At 44.9% G+C, this 16,484-nt stretch overlaps 1 protein-coding gene across 1 annotated transcript in view; it reads left to right on the forward strand.

Moving 5' to 3' along the window:
• Positions 1 to 180: 180 nt before the first annotated feature.
• Positions 181 to 16,484, forward strand: part of ZNF175 (zinc finger protein 175) — a 25,667-nt gene continuing 9,363 nt past the window's right edge. Inside the window, 3 exon segments of the mRNA XM_029925479.1 lie at positions 181 to 191; positions 12,800 to 12,935; positions 13,201 to 13,296. Coding sequence (XP_029781339.1) covers positions 186 to 191; positions 12,800 to 12,935; positions 13,201 to 13,296 — 238 coding nt within the window. The 5' untranslated portion in view covers positions 181 to 185.

A 16,484-nucleotide genomic window follows, 5' to 3' on the forward strand; every position in this document is an offset into this window, starting at 1 on the left:
ATCTGGGCGGGAAGCCCCAGCCACTGGCGCTGCTCAGTGGAAAGATGCCTCACCCACCACTGGGTCTCTCTGCTCCTTCTCAGCAGGTCCCCACCTGGCTTCTCACCTGCGTGGCGGGCATTGCCTGGGGTCCCCTCTGTCCGCGTGGTTTACAGGAGCCAGGAGACTAGAGCAAGAACGGTCTTATGGAGGTGTGTGGTTTTTCCTGTTTTCAAGATGCAACGAAAGTGACAGAGCCTAGTGTTTCTGAATTGCTCCCAGATACTATATTAGTATTTGCTATATGGGAACAAGAAAGGAAGATTCTTGGGGATACTCAAGATTTCCTAAATTACAAGTTAGTCTGTGTATTTAAAGACACTATCTGTGTGTTTTAAACAGAAATGAGTGTCCCTAATAATAAACTGTCACTGACCTTCGAGAGGTTTATAATCAATCACAGAGAGATGTCTTGTATGTAAACAGTGTGGCTTATTACCATGGCCAGCCAACACACTGTGAGGAGCTTAGGTATTTCAATTACGTTTAAAGTCTTCTCAACCTGACAGAAGCATTTGATAATAGAAAACATTGAGGGGCGCCTGGGTGGCTCAGTCGGTCGAGCTCCCGACTTCAGCTCAGGTCAGGATCTCACGGTTTGTGGGTTCGAGCCTCGCGTCGGGTTCTGTGCTGACAGCTAGCTCATAGCCTGGATCCTGCTTTAGATTCTGTGTCTCCTCCAACTGCCCTTCCCCTGCTTGTGCTCAGTCTCTCTCTTCCTCAAAAATAAACATTAAAAAAAATTAAAAAAGAAAAAACATTGAAAGAGGGGCACCTGGGTGGCTCAGTCAGTTAACTCTCTGACGTCAGCTTCAGGTCATGATTTCACTGTTCAGAGTTCCAGCCCCTGGGTTGGACTCTGTGCTGACAGTCCAGAGCCTGGAGCCTATTTCAGATTCTGTGTCTTCCTCTCTCTGATCCTCCCTAGCTCGTGGTATCTCTCTCTTTCTCTCAAAAATATAAACCCTAAAAAAATTTAGGAAAAAAAATAGAAAGGAATGTTAAAACTATTAGAATAAATGCCAAGTAAAAATCATTTAAAAGTTAAAAGATATTTCCCCAGATATTTAAAATTCATTCTTTTTATTTATTTATTTTCATAGTTTTATTGTCAAGTTGGTTTCCATATAACACCCAGCGCTCACCCCGACAAGTGCCCTCCTCCATGCCCATCACCCCGCTTCCCAGCTCCCCCTCCCCCATCAGCCCTCAGTTTGTTCTCAGAATTCAAGAGTCTCTCATGGTTTGCCTCCCTCTCTCTCCCCAACTGTTTCCCCCCCTTTCCCTCCCCCATGGTCCTCTGTTAAGTTTCTCCTGTTACACTCATGAGTGAAAAGATATGGTATCTGTCCTTCTCTGCCTGACTTATTTCACTTAGCATGTCACCCTTGAGTTCTATCCACGTTGCTACAAATGACAGATTTCATTCTTTCTCATTGCCATGTAGTACTCCATTGTATATATATACCACATCTTCTTGATCCATTCATCAGGTGATGGACATTTAGGCTCTTTCCATGATTTGGCTATTGTTGAAAGTGCTGCTATGAACATTGGGGTACATGTGCCCCTGTGGATCAGCACTCTTGTATCCCTTGAGTAAATTCCTAGCAGTGCTAGGTGAGTTAATTTTTTTAAATTTGTTTAATGTTTTTTATTTATTTTTGAGAGATAGAGAGCGAGAGCACGAGCAGGGAAGGGTCAGAGAGAGGGAGACACAGAATCCGAAACAGGCTCCAGTTTCCGAGCTAGCTGTCAGCACAGAGCCCGACACGGGGCTCGAACCCACAAACTGTGAGATCACGACCTGAGCCGAAGTCAGACGCTTAACTGGCTGAGCCACTCAGGCGCCCCTACTGTTAATTTTTTGAGGAATTTCCACACTGTTTTCCACAACAGCTGCACCAGTGTACATTCCCACCAAGTGTAGGAAGGTGCCCGTTTCTCCACATCCTCGCCAGCATCTATAGTCTCCTGATTTGCTCATTTAGCCTCTCTGAGTGGCGTGAGGTGGTATCTCAAGTGTGGTTTTGATTTGTATTTCCCTGATGCTGAGTAACACCGAGCATCACTTCATGTTGGCCATCTGGATATCCTCTTTGGAGAAGTGTCTATTCAGGTCTTCTGCCCAGTTCTTCACTGGATTATTTGTTTTTCTGGTATGGAGTTTGGTGAGTTCCTTATAGATTTTTGATTCTAGCCCTTTATCTGATATGCCATTTGCAACTATCTTTTCCCATTCCATTGGTTGCCTATTAGTTTTCTTGATTGTTTCCTTTGCAGTGCAGAAGATTTTTATCTTGCTGAGTTCCCAATAGTTCATTTTTGCTCTTGATTCCCTTGCCTCTGGGATGTGTCGAGTAAGAAATTGCTGCGATTGAGGTCAAGGAGGCTGTTTCCTGCTTTCTCCTCTAGGGTTTTGATGATTTCCTGTCTCACATTCAGGTCCTTCATCCATTTTGCGTTTATTTTTGTGTAAGGTGTAAGAAAGTGGTCTAGTTTCATTCTTCTGCATGTTGCTGTCCAGCTCTCCCAGCACCACCTGCTAAAGAGGCAGTCTTTTTTCCATCGGATACTCTTTCCTGCTTTGTCAAAGATTAATTGGCCGTATATTGGTGGGTCCAATGCTAGGTTCTCTGTTCTCTTCCATTGGTCTATGTGTCTGTTTTTGTGTCAGTACCATACTGTCTTGATGACAGTTTTGTAGTAGAGGCTAAAGTCTGGGATTGTGATGCCTCCCGTTTTGGTTTTCTTCCTCAATATTACTTTGGCTATTTGGAGTTTTTTTGTAGTTACATACAAATTTTAGGATAGTTCTAGCTTTGAGAAGAATACTGGTGCAGTTTTAAAAGGTTTCTTTTTAATGTTTTTTATTTATTTTTGAGAGAGACAGAGAGATACAGCTTGAGCAGGGGAGGGTCAGAGAGAGAGGGAGACACAGAATCTGAAGCAGCCTCCAGGCTCTGAGCTAGCTGTCAGCACAGAGTCAGATGTGGGGCTCAAACCCACAAACTGTGAGATCATGACCTGAGCTGAAGTCAGACACTTAACCAACTGAGCCACCCAGGCACCCATGCTGGTGCAATTTTGATTGGGATTGCATTGAATGTGTAGATTGCTTTTGATAGTATTGACATTTTAACAATATTTATTCTTTCAGTGCATGAGTATGGAATGTTTCACTTTTTTTGTGTCTTCAATTTCTTTCATAAGTTTTCTATAGTTTTCATCGTAGAGGTCTTTTATATTTTTGGTTAGGTTTATTCTTAGGTATTTTTTTATGGTTTTTATTTTTTGTGTGTGTGCAATTGTGAATGGGATCAGTTTCTTGATTTCTCTTTCTGTTGCTTCGTTATTGGTGTATAAAAATGCAGCTGATTTCTGTACATTGATTTTGTACCCTGCAACTTTACTGAATTCACTGATCAGTTCTAGAAGGCTTCTGGTGGAGTCTGTCGAGTTTTCCATGTAGAGTATCATGTCATCTGCGAAAAGTGAAAGTTTGACTTCATCTTTGCCAATTCTGATGCCTTTTATTTCTTTTTGTTGTCTGATTGCTGATGCTAGGACTTCCAGCACTATGTGAAGCAACAGTGGTGAGAGTGGACACCCCTGTCATGTTGCTGATCTCAGGGGGAAAGCTCTCAGTTTTTTCCCATTGAGGATTATATTAGCTGTGGGCTTTTCATAAATATCTTTCATGATGTTTAAGTAAACTCTTTCTATCCCGACTTTCTCGAGGGTTTTTATTAAGAAAGGATGCTGCATGGGGCGCCTGGGTGTCTCAGTCGGTTAAGCATCCAACTTCAGCTTAGGTCATGATCTTATGGTTCGTGGGTTCGAGCCCTGTGTCGGGCTCTGTGCTGACGTCTCAGAGCCTGGAGCCTGCTTCAGATTCTGTGTCTCCCTCTCTCTCTGCCCCTCCCCTGATCGCACTGTCAAAAATAAATAAATGCTAAAAATTTTTTTTAAAAAGAAAGGATGCTATTTTGTCAAATGCTTTTTTCTGCATCTATTGACAGGATCATATGCTTTTTCTCTTTTCTTTTGTTAATGTGATGTATCTCATTGATTTGTGAATACTGAACCAGTCCTGCAACCAAGGAATGAATCCCACTTGATCATGGTAGATAATTCTTTTTATATGCTGTTGAATTCGATTTGCTAGTATCTTCTTGAGTATTTTTGTATCTGTATATTGGCCTGTAGTACTCTTTTTTTGCTGGGCTTCTGTCCAGTTTGGGAATCAAAGTGATGCTGGCTTTGTAGAATGAGTCCAGAAGTTTTGCTTCTATTTCTATTTTTTAGAGTAGCCAGAGAAGAATGGGTATTAACTCTGCTTTAAATGTCTGGTAGAATTCCCCAGGCAAGCCATCAGGCCTAGGGCTCCTACTCGTTGGTAGGTTTTTGATAACTGATTCAATTTCTTCACTGGTTATGAGTTTGTTCAGATTTTCTATCTCTTCCCGTTTGAATTTTGGTAGTATGTGTGTGTTTAGGAATTTGTCCATTTCTTCTAGGTTGTTCAGTTTGTTGGCATATAATTTTTCATAATATTTCCTGATAATTGCTTGTATTTCTGAGGGATTATTTTTAATAGATCCATTTTCATTCATGATTTTGTCTGTTTAGACAAAACCTGGCTAGAGGTTTATGAGTTCTATTTTTTCAAAAACCTAACTCCTGGTTTCATTGATTTGTTCAACTGTTTCTTTGGATTCTATGTTGTTTATTTATGCCCTGATCTTTATTATTTCTCTTTTTCTGCCGTGTTTGGGGTGCTCTTGCTGCTATCCTTCTAGTTCCTTTAGGTGCGCTGTTAAATTTTGTATTTGCACTTTTCCTAATTTGTTCAAATAGGCCTGGATTGCAATATACTTTCCTCTTAGGACTGCCGTTGCTGCGTCCCAGAGAGTTTGGATTGTTGTATTTTCATTTTCATTTGTTTCTGTATATTTTTTAATTTCTTCTATAATGTCTGATTGGCCCAATTGTTCTTTAGTATGGTAGTCTTTAACCTCCATGTTTTTGGAGGTTTTCCAGACTTTTTCCTGTGGTTGATTTCAAGTTTCATAGCATTGTGATCTGAAAGTGTGCATGGTATGATCTCAATTCGTTTGCATTTATGGAGGGCTGTTTTATGACCCAGTATGTGATCTATCTTGGGGAATGTGCCATGTGCACTCGAGAAGAAAGTGAATTCCCTATCCTTAGGATGTAGAGTTCCAAATAAATCTATCAATTCCATCTGTTCCAGTGTGCCATTCAGGTCCATTGTTTCCTTAGTGATTTTCTGTATAGTTGATCTATCCATTGCTGTAGGTGGAGTATTAAAACCCCCTGCAGTTAGCACATTCTTATCAATAAGATTATATCTGTTGGTGACTAATTGTTTTATGTATTTGGGTGCTTCTGAATTTGGTGCATAGGTGTTTATAATTGTTAGCTCTTCCTGATGGAGAGACCCTGTAATTATTATATAATACCCTTCTTCATTTCTGGCTACTGCCTTTACTTTAAAGTCCAGTTTGTCTGATATAAATATGGCTACTCTGGCTTTCTTTTGACTTCCAGTCGCATGATAGATTTTCTCCATCCCCTTACTTTCTATCTGAAGGTATCTTCAGGTATAAAATGGGTCTCTTGTAGACAGCAAATAGATGGTTTTTGTTTTTTTATCCATTCTGCTACCCTGTGTCTTTTGATTGGAGCATTTAGTCCATTTACATTCAGTGTTGTTATTGAAAAGTATGGATTTGGAGTCATGGTGTTCTCTGTAGTAGTGTTCATGCTTGTAGCAATGTCTCTGGTACCTTGTGTTTCTTGCAACATTTCCCTCATAGAGTCCCTCTTAGTATTTCTTGTAGAGCTGGTTTAGTGGTGATGAATTCCCTCAATTTTTGTTTATTTGGGAAAACCTTTATCTCTCCTTCTATTCTGAATGACCAGCTTGCTGGATAAAGGATTCTTGGCTGCACATTTTTTCTTTTCATCACATTGAAGATTTCCTGCCATTTTTTTCTGGCCTGCCAAGTTTCAGTAGATGGGTCTGTAACTACTCTGATAGGTTTCCCTTTGTATGTTAGGGCCTTTTTATCCCTAGCTGCTTTCAGAATTCTCTCTTTATCCCTATATTTTGCCAGTTTTACTATGATACGTCGTGCAGAAGGTCGATTCAAGTTACATCTGAGGGGAGTTCTCTGTGCCTCTTGGATTTTAATGTCTATTTCCTTCCGCAGATTGGGGGAGGTTCTTGGCTGTAATTTGTTCAAGCACCCCATTAGGACCTTTGTCTCTTTCTTCTTCTTCAGGAACTCCTGTGATACAGATATTGTTCTGTTTGATTGTATCACTCAGTTCTTGAATACTCCTTTTGTGCTCCTGGATCAATTTGTCTCTCTTTTTCTCAGCTTCCTCTTTTTGTATCATAGAAGGTCTTCTAATTCACCTATTCTCCCTCTACCTCTTCAACTGGTGCAGTGGCCACCTCCATTTTATTATGCACCTCATTTATAGAATTTTTTAACTCATCACAGCTATTTTTAAGGTCCATAGTCTTTGTAGCAATAGCTTCTCTGGTGTCTTCCATGCGTTTTTCAAGCCCAGTGATTAATTTTATGACAGTTGTTCTAAATTCTTGTTCAGTTATGTTGCTAGTATCTGTTTGGAGCAGCTCTGTAGCTGTGAGATCTTCCTGGAATTTCTTTAGTAGAGTTCTTTCATTTCGCCATTTTGGCTAGCTCTCTGTCTCTTGTCAGGTTTTAATGCTTGTTCTTCACTGTTAGCCTGTTAGCGTTGCTCTATTAACGGAGGCTCTTTGACTGTCCAGGGCCTGTCGTTTCAGGAGGTGTTCTTTTAATGGTGTCTCTCAGTTTCTCTTGTTATGCCTCTGATTATTTTATTTTCCTACTCAGTGATATATCAGACTGTCCACTACGTGTGCTTTGGCTTGTTTCTTTAGGTAGCCCTGAAAAGGAAAGCAGACAGACAAACACACAGGGAACAAAAGCACGCAAATGCACAGACAAATCAAATAAATAAGCAAATCAAAAGGGGGGAAAAGGTGGGGGGTGGTACACAAACAACGAAAGACAAAGGCAGTCTGAAAGCAGAACACCAGAAATCCCAGCTACAAATAAAGAGCAGGGGGGAGGCAGAGCTGATGGAATAGCATATGCAAAAAGAGAAGTCACAGGGGTGAGGAGGAATCTAAATTAAACATTGACCAGGCAGAGAGAGTAAAAGGCTTAATTCAGAGAGAGAGAGAGAGAGAGAGAGAGAGAGAGAGGAAGAGAGGAGAATATGGTAGGAGGTGAGGAGAAAAAAACAAAGGTAATGTTACCCAAAGAAACTATACAGTCTGATTATCCCAGAGAAAGAGAATGGAAGGTAGTGATGGACGTGTAGAGTCTGCATCAAGAGAATGGATTAAATGTGACTGTTTAGGCAAACCAGTGACCAGAGTGCCCAGTCCAGTGGAGGGAGAGATAAGACTGAGATACGGGAGAATACACCTGAATAGCAAGAATTGCTCTAGAGTTAATCATGGCAGTGCATCTATGTTGTTTTGCCCTGGGCTCCAGTAATTTAAAAAAAAAAAAAGAAAAGGCAGCTCTCCAGTGGTGGATGGGTGTGGTTTGGTGTAGGCAGGTCCGCCTCCACTGTGGGTCCCTGGCTACTTCCTGAGGCCCCACCTTGGTGGTTGTGTGGAGAAAAATGGTGACGCTCCTGTCTCTTCTCATACCAAGCATTGCAACTCACTCTTTTTTGAGTCCGATCTCCCTGTGCTGCGGGCATAGCCAAGGTGGACCAAGTTGTGTTTCTGAAGCCCCGAGTTGTTTCCAGATCTTAGTCCACGTGCTTTAATGATGCCACCAGAAATGTGGCTTCCTAGCAGGGGATAGAGTAGGGGGAGTAGGGGAGGTTCTCCTGGCACTGCCTGGGATCTGGGGGCCTAGCCCAAGGAACGCACCACAGCTAGAGAAAGGATTGCTCTCTGAATGCCCTGCAGGTAAAGATGGAATGATAGGATTTCTCTCCTTCCTAGGCCAACGTTTTTCTCTTTTCCAGGGACACTTCTCTGAGCAGTTTCAGCCTCTCTTCCCCTCATCTCTCCACAGCAGGGACTCCCTCCCCTCAGTGCCTCCAGGTCCTGGCCCATTTTTATCTTCCCCAGTTCGTGATCACGCACCTGTGAGGCTGTCTTCTTACTGGATTCTGTCTCTTTTCTTCCCAGTGTCTTGTGGTTCAGTGTCTTATGGCTTCAGTCCTTTGAGAGGTGCAGGCAGGCAGAAAGTACAGAGCTCCCTACTTCTCTGCCACCATGCCTCCCCCAAAAGTCATTCTTTTTAAAAAATATTTATTTCTTGGGGCACCTGGGTGGCTTGATCGGTTAAGCTTGTGTGATTTCAGCGTAGATTATGATTCGTGGTTGGTAGGTTTGAGCCCCTCACTGGGCTCTGTTCTGACAGCTCAGAGCCTGGAGCCTGCTCCAGATTCTTTGTTTCTCTCTCTGCCCCTCCCCTGTTTGCACTGTCTCTCAAATACATAAATAAAAATATTTTGTAATGTTTGTTTATTTTGGAGAGAGAGAGAGCATGAGCAGAGATGGGGCAGAGAGAGGGAGAGAGAGAATCCCAAGCAGGCTTTGCACTGTCTGTACAGAGCCTGATACAGGGCTTGAACTCACAAACTGTGAGGCCATGACCTGGGCTGAAATCAAGTCAGCTGCTAATCTAGCCGCTTAACCAGCTGAGCCCCCCAGGACCCCCAGTCATACTGGATCAGAGCCTATTCTACTGACCTCATTTTAAGTTGGTTACTGCTTTTATTTATTTTTTGAAAGTTTATTTTTGAGAGAGGGGGAGACAGAGTGTGAGCAGTGTGGGGGGTGGGCAGAGAGGGAGAGAGGGAGACACAGAATCCAAAGCAGACTCCAGGCTCTGAGCCCACAAACCACTAGATCATGATCTGAGCCACTCAGGCTTGTAAGATCGTGTCTCCATATCCACACTTCGAGGTACTGGGGCTTAGGACTTTGACATAAGAATTTTTTGGGTGGGGGAAGGTTGGAGAGGAGACACAATTAAGCCCATAAACAGTGGCAAACAGTACAGAGTAGGAAAATGTGGGTTGAACTGTTAGGAGCCCGAATGAAAGCATGTTCAGGTGGGTGTTATGATGCATGGTACTTCCTATGGGCTCGTTTCCTTTTAGGTGATGAAGTTTTGCTGGCTTGCCCTCGGTTTCATTTTGCCAGTTCAGTAGACACCCCCGTTGCTAATTCAGATGTTCACTTGGCTTCTCTGGCTGCGTTAGCATATTTGCCACCAGCACTTACAGTCTTCTCATTGAGAACCTGCCTTGGCTTCCGTCAATACTGTGTTGTTATTCTTTACTTTTTAAGCCTGTTAATCTGATCAAAAGTCAGTAGATGACATTGTTGCTTTAATTTGTACTTTTTACTTTTTTCTTGTTTCATTGGTCTTTTTTTTTTTTTTTACTGAAGTATGGTCGACACAGTGTGAACATTGGTTACAAGGTAGAAATTGACAAGCATTACGCTAAGCTCAGCTCAGCTCGCCACAAGTGTCAAGTGTCGCTACCATGTGTCACCACAAGACGTTGTTAACGCTGTGTTTCCTACTCTGTATGTTTAATCCTTGTGACTAGTTCACTCCGTAGCTGGGAGCCTGTACTCCCCATTCCCCACTCCCGCCCATCTCCCCATCCCCCTCCCTTCCAGCAACCACCAGTTTGTTCTCTGTATTTATAGCTCTGTTTCTGCTTTGTTGGTTCATTTGTTTTGTTTTGTTTTTTAGATTCCACATAGAAGTGAAGTCATACAGTATTTGTCTCTGACTTAGTTCACTTGGCACAAGACCCTCTAGGTGTATACATACTATATGCACACATATGTATAACATTTATACGCACACCACATCTTCTGTATCCATTCATCTGCTGCCAGCCACTTAGGTTGCTTCTATATCTTGGCTATTGTAATGCTGCAGTAAACTCAGGTCACCTCTTTAAAGACCGTGTCTCCAAATACAGGAAAAGCCCTAACCTTTTCAAATTAGTGTTTCCGTTTCCTTTGGGTAAATGTCCACTAGTGGAAATACCAGAGTGTGTGGGTATTTCTGTTTTTAACTTTTAGGGGAAACTTCACGCTGTTCTGCACGGTGGCTGCCCCCATTTGCGTTCCCACCACAGTGCGGGAACCCTCCTTGGTGTCCCAACACTTGGTACTGTCTTTTTGATACCAGCCATCCTGACGGGCGTCAGGCGTTTTTCTTTTGTGAATTATTTCTTTTCCTGCTCTCAGATTTATATTTTATGTTTCTATTTCATATTTTTATTTGTCTTAGCCTCTGGTTTTCACATAGATCTTACAATACTCATAACCCATATGCATATATTTATAAAAACAACTTTGGGGCACTTCTTCCTTTGCAGGTGGTCCTGGTTTTGTTTGCACACAGGAGAGATTATTTTGCTAGGCTTGCGAATGACCGCTGTCTTTGCCCGCGCTGCTCTGCGGCGGATGCTGGAAATCTTGTGACCCAGCGCGCGCTGCCGCGAGCAGGAAGGTCTAGGCTGAGGAGGGCCTGACCTGTTCCGCTTTCCTCTCCTCTCAGAGGACCGACTTTTATATAGACTTTTAAACAATGTTCCAGCTGAGAAAAACAAATAGCTGTCAACACTGTCTTTTCTCCTTAGATAAGGTGATGAGTTTTTACCTTTCTAATGCTGAAGTGTGTGTTAGGCCCTCTCTGCCCAATACTGGGTTTTATGTAAATGAGGCCAATTTTTGAAATCCCCTAAGGATGGTGGTTGCCAAGGGAACCAGCCCTGTGATTGGAGGGTTGGGACTTCCAGCCCTACCTCTTCACCCCCAGAGAGGGGAGAGGGGATCCAGGTTCAAGCAGCGACCCAAGGCCAGTGATGTACTTCAGATTAGTCAGAACTATGTAATAAAGCTTCCAGAAACATCCAAGAGGGTGGGGCTTGGAGAGCATGGATAGTGGCTTACATGGAGGGGAACCCTAGCCCCCTTCCTCCAGACCCCCTGCCCTGGGCATCTCTTCACCTGGCTGTTAATTTGTATCTTTTACTATCTTTTTATAGTAAGTGATCCTATGGAGTAAATGGGTTTTCTTAATTCTTTGAGCCGCTCTAGCATGTTAATTGAGCCCAAGAAGGGGGTCGTGGGAACCTCTGACTCAAGCCCGCAGGTCAGAAGCACAGGTGACAGCCCGGGGTTCCAGGAGCGCACCCTCACCTGTGGGTTCTGAATCCGCCTCGAGGTAGATGCGGTTAGCACAGAGGTGAGCTGTAGGCCACCCACTGTAGGCCTCCCCCACCCCGCTTCTTCCACTCACACAGCAGGTTTTGATCCAGAAGTGAAAAGCCCTATCTCACAGAGTCTCCTTGGGTTGCCATTGAGCATCTTTATTAATTAAAAAAAAAGTTTTTAATTTAAATTTTAATTTTGAGAGAGTGGGCACGGGGGGAGGAGCAGAGAGAGAGAGGGAGATACAGTATCCAAAGCAAGCTCCAGCCTCAGCACCATCAGCACAGAGCCTGACAAGGGGCTCGAACCCACCGTGGGATCATAACATGAGGATGTCAGAGGCTCATCCGACTGAGCCCCCTTAGGCACCGCGTGTTCTCCCACCCCCAGCACTCACATGTATGCCTTCATGCCCGCCCTTCCAAGGTCTGCTTTTGCTCAGAATAGTAGTCCCTGTTTTGTTTCGTTTTAAGGTTTATTTATTTATTTTTGAGAGAGGAAAGAGAACCCCGGGCAGGCTCTGCACTGGCAGTGTGGGGCCCGACATGGGGCTCGAACTCCCAAACGGTGCGTTGGATGCTCAACTGACTGAGCCACCCACGTGCCCCTTATATCCCCTGTTGTAAAGGGAAATTGCTTCTCCTGTGCAGCTCCTTTACTCACACAGAACACTGCACTTGTGACTCTCCTGGTCACCTAACTCGGGATTTTTCCCCACAGCCAGGCATTTCCCTGTGACACCTGCTGGGTGTCCTGCACTTTGTCACAGAAACTCCTGGGATGCCAAGACCTGGCCACAGGCAAGGAGAAACTTTGCCACCCCACGTTTTGTAAAGTGGGGAGACCACAGCCTTTGGCTGCAAATGGAAAGCCCACTCCAGAGGGGAAGGCTTAGGCTTAAATAGGCAAAACCTGCAAGGTCTGCACCCTCCTTGAGGGTGGTGAGGCCCAGGCCCCAGACTTCACCCTCAGGAGCAGAACGGCAAGCAGGGTATAGCTCGCAGTTTCCGGGAGCAGCTCCAGGATGTGGGGGCTGCTGAGGAGCGTGGGAGTGCATGGCAGGGGTCTTCCTGGGAATTTTGCCAAATTTTGTGCGGGCTCATCACCACAGGCCATGCTGACCAGTTCTGTTCCACAGGGTTTTCTGGCCTGGTTAAAATTTGCTTTCTCTCCCCTGAGGGAGCCCATCTTGTCTGTGTGCTGTCGCTAATTATTGGAGTCTTTTGTTCTCAACTTAAAAAAATTTTTTTTTTAGTGTATTTCTTTTGAGAGAGAGCAAGCAGGCTCTGTGGTGTGAGAACAGAGCCTGACGCAGGGCTTAAACTCATGAATTGTGAGATCGTGACCTGGGTGGAAGTCAAGAGTTGGACACTTAGTCAACTGAGCCACCCAGGTACCCCTTTTGTTCTCAAATTCAACTCCATTCTGGCACTGTCTGCCCATAGACAGGGTCACATCCCACAGGGTAAGGGCTCAGTCCTACAAGTCCTCAGATGCCAACCTAACCTCCATCGGCTTTCGGACGTTCCCAGTACCCCTGCCCAGAGATGCCTATACCGGGACGTGACGCTGGAGATCTGCAGGCTCCTCCTCTCCGTGGGTGAGCACCCCTGCCCTGGGAACCGCGGACAGACCGCGCGGAGACTTCGCTGGTTATGGGACATGGTAGGGCATCTGAAGCATGTGATCTGTTTGCCTTTGGTTTGTCCCACTCTCTGTTCCTTTGGGGCCCCTCCGAATATTACTTCATTCCTAAGTGAAAGATGTTGAGTTTTCCGAGGAGCCCAAGCAAAACAAAAAGCTTTGCTGACTGGCCTGTAAAGCCCAAGACTACATCCAAATCCAATACTCTTTGTCACAAACAGGGTATCCCATTCCCAGGCCAGACATGATTTTCAGGATGGAAAAGGAAGAGGAGCCGTTGACTAGGGAGGCTCAGCTCCCACGTCAGAGGCGTCAAGGTGAGTGACCGTGACCTGGCAGATGCGGACATCTCTGGGGCGGCCATTATCTGACCTGCCATATTACACGTCCCCCTGTGGTGGGCCACATGCCGCCCGCCTCTCCCGGTTTCTACAACTAGTGCTGTGCTGTGTTATCTTGTAAATGGCAGTTGGGGGTCAGGCTGAGAATTTCTCAGAGGTGACTACACAGGATAGATCCCTGGGACAGGGATCCCTGGACAGACGTGTACTTAGTGTGACTGAGTGAACCATAGGCTCCTCCGACAGACTCCGGAATCTATGCTCTGGCGTGAGAACGCCCAGGAACCCACACTCGTACAGCTTGCTCGCCGGCAGGGTGTCCTTCAGATTTCTCCTGGCCCGTGTGATAGGCTGGGCCTAGGAGAAAGGGCCTACTGTGGGCTGTTTCTTGTTTTCATGTCCTTTTGCTCATTCCTAGTTAGAGTGTCTCCTCCTGGCTGTCACCTAACTGGGCTTTCCATCTGCACATTGCTTCTGTTGTCTAGTTCTGTCCCTTTGTGTCCGTGGAGTTTTCATAAGGCCCTTTTCCCATTTTATTTGCCCCCTGAATTCACTGGTTTGTCTTTTCTGTGCTGGTTCTTCGTCTTTTCCCACAACTGGGGCTCCTCCAGCACAGAGCCCCAGGCTTCTGCCAGGTCATCCCTTCATCCCTTCTACTCACACAGTCCGGGCCTCAGTTTCTTGCAGGTGATCTCTAGATCAGCCCCTCCAGTCCCTGGGCCTCAACCATTCTCTCGCCTTCATCGCTGCACAGTGGACAATGCCTGGGGGATGACTCACTTCCTTTGTTTTCAAGAGGTCACAAACTGGAATCCCTACCCAGTCAAATATTTTTCCATGCCTTTTACATTTTTGGTAGATTCTTTTTTTGTTAGAGTGGGACATGTGGGTGGCTCAGTCAGTTAAGCATCATGAGCTCACTGCTTATGAATTCAAGCCCCACATCAGGCTCTGTGCTCCCTCAGAGCCAGAATACTGCCTCGGATTCTGTGTCTCCTTGTCTCTCTGTCCCTCCCCTGCTCACCCTTGGTTTCTCTCTCTCAAAAGTAAATAAAAAACATGAAAGTTTATTCGAGTGAGTGAGGGGGTGGAGGGGCAGAGAATCCCAGGCAGGCTCTGCACTGTCAGCTCAAAGCCTTACATGGGGCTTGATCCCATGAACCAGCGGGATTATAACCTGAGCTAAAATCAAGAGTCAGACACTTACTGAGCCACTCAGGCGGGCGCCATGTTAGAATTCATCGCCTGTGCTCTACTTCTTAGTATTCCTATTTTCTTCAGTGTCTAGAACAGATGTATATACAATGTGTATAAATGTTGACAGTATATACTGTTTAGGATGATCATGCTGGTCTGATTGACTCAGTAGGGAGCATGAGGAAATCATTCAGGATATAAAAGTTACTGATTTTCTGAAGAAAGGCAGAAAATAATACTTTTCTCTATTTTGGAAGGAAATGAAATAGCTTGCTGAGGTAAATTCAAAGACACTGAGTGGATAACGACATGAGATGTTAAAACCATCATATGGACATTAATCTTTCTGATTAATGCAAGCCTACTGGAAAACAAAGTAACAAAAGGTGTAGGGAGTGACAGCTTGTGAAGGTCCAGGGAGATGGCGGCAGCCCAGAGGGGTGGTGTTGGGGGTGACGTGAAGGGCATGGTACTTGTAACTCCGTGGAGCAACTGTGAGCCCCAGAAAGCTGAATGGGGGTAGAAGAAGCGAGTATATGCTTGGATTTGGTTAGAAGTTAGACTTCTTTGGGAAACAGCACGGGGTTTATTTGGTTATTTTTATTTTTATTTATTTTTGAGACAGAGAGAATGAGTGGGGAAAGGTTAGAGAGAGAAGGAGACACAAGACCTCATGCAGGATCCAGGCTCTGAACTGTCAGCACAGAGCCCCACGCCAGGCTCAAACTTGTGAACCCTGAGATCATGACCTGAGCTGAATTCCGATGCTTAACCAAGCTACCCAAGTGTCCCTGTTTGTTTGTTGTTAAATTTTTTTTTAATTTTTTTAATGTTTTATTTTGATACAGAGAGAAACAGAGCATGAGAGGGGGAGGGGCAGAGAAAGGACACAGAACCGGAAGTAGGCTCCAGGCTCTGAGCTAGCCGTCAGCACAGAGCCTGATGCGGGGCTCAAACCCACGAACGTGAGATCTGACCTGAGCTGAAGTCGAATGCTTAACTGACTGAGCCCCCCAGGTGCCCCTAAATGTTTATTTTTGAAAGTGACCAGGGGAGGGGTAGAGTGGGGGAACAGAAGATCTGAAGCAGGCTCTGCGCCGACAGCGCAGAGAGCTTGATGCAGAGCCAGAACTCACAAACTCTGCTTTCTTCACCTGGACCAAAGTCAGAGTGTTACCTGACTGGGCCACCCAGGTGCCCTGGAAACAGCATTATTAATGTTAAGATGTGTTGGAGAATTATGGACAAGCTTTTCAGCCTAATTCTGATGACTATGTTAATATAGTTTATTGTCAAGCTAGTTTCCATATAACACCCAGTGTTCACCCCCACGGGTGGCCGCCTCTGTGCCCATCACCACCTTTCCCCAACCCCCAACCCCATCAGCCCTGTTTGTTCTCAGTATACGTCTCTACTGTTTGCCTCCCTCTGTCGCATTAACTATTTTCCCCCTTCTCCTCCCCCATGGTCCTCTGTGAAGATTCTCCTGTTACACTTATGAGTGAAAACATACGGTATCTGTCCTTCTCTACCTGACTTATTTCACTAGGCATGACACCCTCGGGTTACATCCACGTTGCTACAAATAGCAGATTTCATTCTATCTCGTTGCCACGTAGTATTTCACTGTATATATAAATCACATCTTCTTGATCCATTTCTCAGTTGATGGAGATTTAGACTCTTTCCATGATTTGACTATTGTTGAAAGCGCTGCTATGAACATCGGGGTACAAGTGCCCCTGCGCACCGACACTCCTGTATCCCTTGGGTAAAACTCCTAGGGGAGTTCTACTGTTAATTTTTTGAGGAACCTCCACACTGTTTTCCAGAGCGGCTGCACCACTTCATATTCCCACCAACAGTGTAGGAGGGTGCCCGTTTCACAAAATCCTTGCCAGCATCTGTAGTCTCCTGATTTGTACATTTTAGCCCCTCTGAAAGTTCTGCCTGATTTTTAATCAGAC

This window comes from Suricata suricatta, chromosome 16, assembly GCF_006229205.1.
Source record: "Suricata suricatta isolate VVHF042 chromosome 16, meerkat_22Aug2017_6uvM2_HiC, whole genome shotgun sequence".
Classification (NCBI taxonomy): Eukaryota; Metazoa; Chordata; class Mammalia; order Carnivora; family Herpestidae; genus Suricata; species Suricata suricatta.